Raw genomic sequence first — 6,000 nt, forward strand, 5'->3', positions numbered from 1 at the left:
CAAGCAGCTGCTGCTGCCAAGGTGCCTTTGCTGCCTCAAGCTCTGCCTGGCACAGCTCCCAGCACGGCACTCTGCCCTTGTGCCCAAGCCCTTCCCTGTGCTGGGGCTGGCCTGGGGCTTTTCCTGCAGTGGGACCTGCCCTGTTGATGGCACAGGAAAGGCAGTTCCTGCTGGAGCAGGAGGCTCTGCCTGCCATGGGCTCCAACAACTCCAGCAAGGCATTGTTGACTTCAAAATTGCTTCCTAGAACAGAATATTCTAATAATTGTTATAATTCCAGTACTGTGGTTAAGATCTTTCTGACTAATCATGATCACAATCCATCAGGGCTGTATTTATATAAATTTCTCTGGTACTCCATCATTAATCGTGTGGGACAAATTGTATTAAGGTTCAATTCCACCTCTCCAATCTTTTATACATAAACCTTTGACAAAGTCTGGGCTGGGATTGGATGCAGCCTCTCCCAGTCTCCTCTCTTAGAAGGAATTTTACAAGTCTAGGGGTCCTGCAGGGCTTTGAGGTTCCATGGTGGCTGTTGGAAGTAATTTCTCCACCTCATGTCTCAACAGGAGTTTCTGTAATAAAGAAATGAAGCTTTTGCCTGAAGCTCCCACTGTGCTCATGACAGGAACCCCTGTGAGTGTCTGGGACATCCCGGCTCTGTGGCAGCCTGGGGACTCCTGGGATGTCACCATGGAATGGCTGTGTCTGCCTCTGACCACAGGGCTCTTTACCATCCCCAGAAACCCCTGGGAGGTGTCCATGGAGCCCCTGTCTCTGCCTGTGACATTCTAGCTCTTAAACAGCCTGGAGACTCTTGGAATGTCCCCATGGAACCCCTCTGAGGACCTGTGACAAATCTGATCCTAAGCAGGTAACCATCCCCAGCCCCCTGTTGCTATGGTCAGTTTCCATGGCAACCATCCCCAGCCCCCTGTTGCTATGGTCAGTTTCCATGGCAACCATCCCCAGCCCCCTGTTGCTGTGCTCAGTCCCTCGGCAGCTCCATGCAGACCCCATGCCAAGGGTGGTTGCCATGGACACCAGCTCAGGCCTGCAGCCAGAGCCCGTTGCCATGGCAACCATTGGCAGTCCCATCCCCAGGGTCATGGGATCCCAGATCCACAGAATTGGCTGAGCTGGGAGGGACCCATCAGGATCCTGGAGTCCAACTGCTGGCCCTGCACAGGACACCCCAACAATGCCAGCCTGGGCCTGGCAGCGCTGTCCAAATGCTGCTGGAGCTCAGAGAGCCCTGGAGCTGGGAGCCTTCCCTGGGGAGCCTGGGCAGCGCCCCAGCAGCCTCTGGGGAAAAACCTTTTCCTGAGATCCAGCCTGAGCCTGCCCCGACTCAGCTGCAGCCCTTCCCTCCAGTCCTGTCCCTGGGCACCAGAGGGAAGAGGTTCCCACAGCCCCAGCCAGGGACCCGCTCCCAAGGCTGTTGCCATGGCCACCAGGGCTGGGAGCAGCTGGGATGCTCGGTTTCCATGGACCAGGGTTTAGGAATGGGATTCTCCCCTACTCCCAAGCATGTTACCATGTCCACCAGGGGTGGGACCAGCTGGGATGCTCGGTCTCCACAGGCTGAGGTTTAGGAATGGGATTCATTCACCCCAACGTGAGGAACACAAGGCTGCTAGAAGTCCCACAGGAAGCCCAGCTCAAGTAGCTAGATTCCTAAATTAGTCCTGAATTTGCCACATGTGAAAATCATAAGTGTCTTCGTCCCTGTCACCTTTGTCACAGCTATACAGAGTTTTTCCTTCCTTTTAATAATCTTGGGCCAAATTTCCATCTTTTTTTTTTTTTTTTTTTTTTGGAACCTGCCAGCAGCTGAGCTGGAGCTGTGCAGGAACCGATGAAACAGAATTGCTTCTATTGTTGGTTTATTAATGTTTGGGATTTGTTTACATTTCCATCACAAGTGACTTGTGGCAAGAGCAAATGTTCCTCAAGGCATTTAACGTGGTGTTAAGTTTGATTTCTGCCAAGTTTATTTTGTCCAGTGCCCAGGGGATACTTGAGGGATGCTTGGGAGGGGCTTGGGGGGATTTTGTCCCTGTCACCTCAGGCCATTCCTGAGGTGGTGTCCATCATTCTCACCCCAGGGAATGCCTGGGGGTCTCCCTCCCTCTCACCCCCATGCCAGGGGGATGCTCGGGGCAGTCTCTGTCCCTCTCAGCCCAGGGGAAGGGGATCCTCGGGGGTCTCTGTCCCCTTGCCCTGCTGGTTGCTCGGTGGTCTCTCCATCCCTCTGGCCTCAGGGAATGCCTGTGCAGGGCTGGGGACCAGGGGCTCTGTGTCCCTCTCACTGCTGAGGGTGCTTGGGGCTGGGGGGCTCTCCGACCTTCCCATCCCTGTGGAGGCTGGGGGGGTCTCTGTCCCTCTCAGCCCTGGTGTGACCCCACCCAAACATCATCGGGGTCAGAGGGACAGAGACACCCCAAACCCCCAGAAGGGCTGGACCTGGGATCATGCTCCTACCCACATTTGTCTGTTTAGCTCAGAAATGAGTTCTGCACATTTAAGGCTGGTTCTGAGAGCGAAGGGAGGGAGGAAGAAGTGAGCAGTTTGTTTTACAAACTGCACTCACTCCTCCACATTCCAGCTCCTGGAGGGACAGATGGTGGGACAGGGCTCTCCTTGGCTTTTAGGGGTTTTTTAGCTCTCTGAGGCAGAGAAGTTCCCTGGACTGTGATTTTTCTTTTTCTTTGGAGCTGTTTTAACCTGCTCTGGACTGAACACCCAGAAGGGCACTGGCAGCTCACACCTGTGGCCCATTGGGCTGAGTCTGGGCTGTGGCTTTTCCAGTGATGGAGGAACTGATAAGAGACAGATAAGAGACTGATAAGAGAATGAGTGTGCTGAGCTACAGCCCAGGGAGGGACTTGCTGAGTTTGTCATCTCTTTTGGAGTGGCAAGAGGTTTTGTTGTTTAATATTGGTCATTTGCTCTGCTCGTGAATCCCTTGCCTGTTAAATAACCAGGTGTTTTCTACTTTTCTCCAAGGAAATCTTTTACCAAACTGGTTGGTGGAGAAGCCGCTTGAATTTGCTTTCTAATGGAATCCCCTTTTCGAGGTTTTCTCCCAAATTTGCCCTAAAACAGGACAGGGCAGTGGGGAGAGGAGAGAGCCCCAAGTAACTGGATTGGCTGGAGGCTGGAGATGGGGACCCTGGGACCCCAAAGTGTGACATTGTCCCCTGTGTGTGTGGCCTTCTCAGGGAGAGGGTTTTACACCTGAGCCAGTTTGGGTAGGGGGGATGGTGTTCACCCCCCGAGCAGGGATTACCCCACTGTTTTAGGTTGCAGTGCAAGATGTAACCAAATGCATGTTTTCCATCAACACCTTTAGAAACTGTTATAAACAGGCGGGGCAGTGTTCTTTACCTCTTCCATGACTCAGCCCTGATAACATCCCCAGGGGCTATCTTAGGTTAATGGGCCATTGAGTGTCCCTGCAGGACTGGTAAAATGACATCATCCCATTGTGGGATGCTCCACCCAGGGGGAGGAGCCACACATTCCTACCTGGATATAAACTGAGACTTGCAGCACCAGGAGCATCTTGCCTACTGGATTTCCAGAGGACAAGAGCTCCATCACCACCACTGGACCTTCAGTGGAAGACCAGACCCTTCTACAGGATCACCGCTTCGACAGAATCACGTTCATCACTGCAACAGGACTGAGGCCACCATCTAATGGGACTGCTACCACCACCCTGACCAACAGGGTGCCAGGTTATATCCTGACTGTCAGTTTAAGGCAGTGTTTCTGTATCATTGCCTTAATCTTAATTTTCTTCTTAAATTGTAATTCTGGCTTAGACTGTACCCCTGGTTTGCCCTCAAACCTGTACAAAACTCAATGCACTCATCTCTTGTTTTCCTCCCAAAACAGAATTTCCCATCTCAAAACCACTGCCAGATGGAGGAGAAGGCTGCGAGGAAGAGGAAGATGTCCCGGGACCATCAGGTAGGTGAGGAGGAAGTCACAGCCCCTTTCCCTCTCTCTCCTGCTCCATCTCCCTGCAGAGCACAGCCCAAGGCTGCAGGACAACCCTGCTTCCAACGCCGTCCTGCCAGGGATGCACGGGGAGAATCTCCTTCCCCTTCCCTCTGGCATGGTGGGAAATCCCATCCTCTCCTTGCCCTGCCTTCCTCAGACAAGGAGCTGAGGATGGAGACCAGCGAGGACAAATCTCCGCAGCAGAACCTTGTGGAAGAGGCCATTTTGAGTGGCTCCATGGCACAGGAATCCAATGGGGAAGAAAATTCCCTGAGATCCTGCAGGAGGAGGTGCTCCAAACCCAGCCCAGGGTGCTCTGAGGAGGAAAGACCCAGCCTGTTGCAGGAAGGTGGACAGAGCTTCAGCCAGAGCTCAGAGCTGATGGTCCATGAGCAGCTTCATGATGGGGAGAAACCCTACAAGTGCTTGGAGTGTGGGAAGAGCTTCAGGCAGAGCTGCCACCTGATCTGCCACCAGAGGATCCACACCGGGGAATGGCCCTACGAGTGTGGGGAGTGTGGGAAGGGGTTCAGCTACAGATCCACCCTTGTGACCCACCAACGCATCCACACCGGGGACAGGCCCTATGAATGCCTTGAGTGTCAGCAGAGATTTCAGACCCGCTCCACTCTCCTCAGGCACCAGAGGATTCACAGCGAGGAGAGGTCCTTCCTCTGCCCCGACTGCGGGAAGGGCTTCAAGCAAAACTCCCACCTTGTCACCCACCAGCGCATCCACACTGATGAGAGGCCCTTCCTCTGCCCCGACTGTGGGAAGGGCTTCAAGCGCAATTCCCAACTCGTCACCCACCAGCGCATCCACACTGGGGAGAGGCCCTACGAGTGCCACACCTGTCAGAAGAGGTTTCACAGCAGCTGCAATCTCCTCCTGCATGAGCGGATTCACAGCGAGGAGAGGCCCTTCCGCTGCCCCAACTGCGGGCAGGGCTTCAAGCACAACTCCACTCTCGTCACCCACCGGCGCATTCACACTGGGGAGAGGCCCTACCAGTGTCCCCAGTGTGGGAAGAGCTTCACCAGCAGCTCTAACTTGACCCAACACCAATGGAGTCACCGTTAAGGGAAGCCCTGCAAATGCCCCTTGTCCTGGATTGACTATATGATGTTTTTATCCCCAATCGTCTTGTTCTATTTATACTGAATAATAAGTTTTACACCTTTAAGACTCTCTTCCAGACAGTGAGGAGGGGAGGGAAGAAGCGCACAGTTTGTTTTCAGACTGCTCTCACTCCTCCACATTCCTGCTCCTGGACTGTGTTGTCTGCGGATGGACAGACAGCCGGACAGAGCTCCTTTTTCCCTTTCTCTTGCTTTTAGTTAGTTTTAGCTAGCTGAGGCAAAGATGTTCCCTGGACTGTGATTTTTTCCTTTTTTCTTGGACCTGTTCAAGCCTGCTCTGGACTGAACACCCAGAAGAGCACCGGCAGCTCCACCTGTGGCCCCTGGCCGGGCCTGGGCTGCGGCGTTTCCAGCACCAGAGAGACTGATCAAAGACTGAGTGAGCCGAGCTGCAACCCGGGGAGGGGACTGTTCTGAGTTTGCTTTTTCTTTGGAGCAGTGAGAAGTTTTAGTGTTTAATATTGTTTGGTTTCTATTGTTTAATAAACAGGTTTCTTTCCACTTTTTCTCCAAGGAGATATTTTCTCCCGAACTGGTTGGAGGGGGGAGGGGCAATTGAATCTGCTTTTGTAGAGAAGCCCCTTTGGGGGTTATCTCCCAAACTTCCCCTAAACCAGGACAAATACAGGTAGTGGCGCCCAACGCATGGCTTGAGAAAGTGGAAAAAAACCCTTTATTGATTGCAGGTTGGTTGTGCTTGCTGTATAGTAGGTTAAAGTACCCAGTAGCCATGTTGTTTGAATTTGTAATGTCTCTTGGGGAGGCCTTTATGTGACTCTGGTCTCTAGACCTTTTTGAGGTTTCAATACCTTTCTGGTCACTAGGATTATTGTCCCTATCACGTAGT

The 6,000-nt window shown here is 52.9% G+C and overlaps 1 protein-coding gene across 1 annotated transcript in view; it reads left to right on the forward strand.

Annotated features, from left to right (window-relative positions):
- Positions 1 to 5,094, forward strand: part of LOC135287768 (zinc finger protein OZF-like) — a 218,462-nt gene extending 213,368 nt beyond the window's left edge. Inside the window, exon 3 of the mRNA XM_064400985.1 lies at positions 4,364 to 5,094. Within this exon, the coding sequence (XP_064257055.1) occupies positions 4,364 to 5,094 (731 nt within the window). The remainder of the gene's footprint in view (positions 1 to 4,363) is intronic.
- Positions 5,095 to 6,000: the final 906 nt, after the last annotated feature.

This window comes from Passer domesticus, chromosome 31 (assembly GCF_036417665.1).
Source record: "Passer domesticus isolate bPasDom1 chromosome 31, bPasDom1.hap1, whole genome shotgun sequence".
Classification (NCBI taxonomy): domain Eukaryota; kingdom Metazoa; phylum Chordata; class Aves; order Passeriformes; family Passeridae; genus Passer; species Passer domesticus.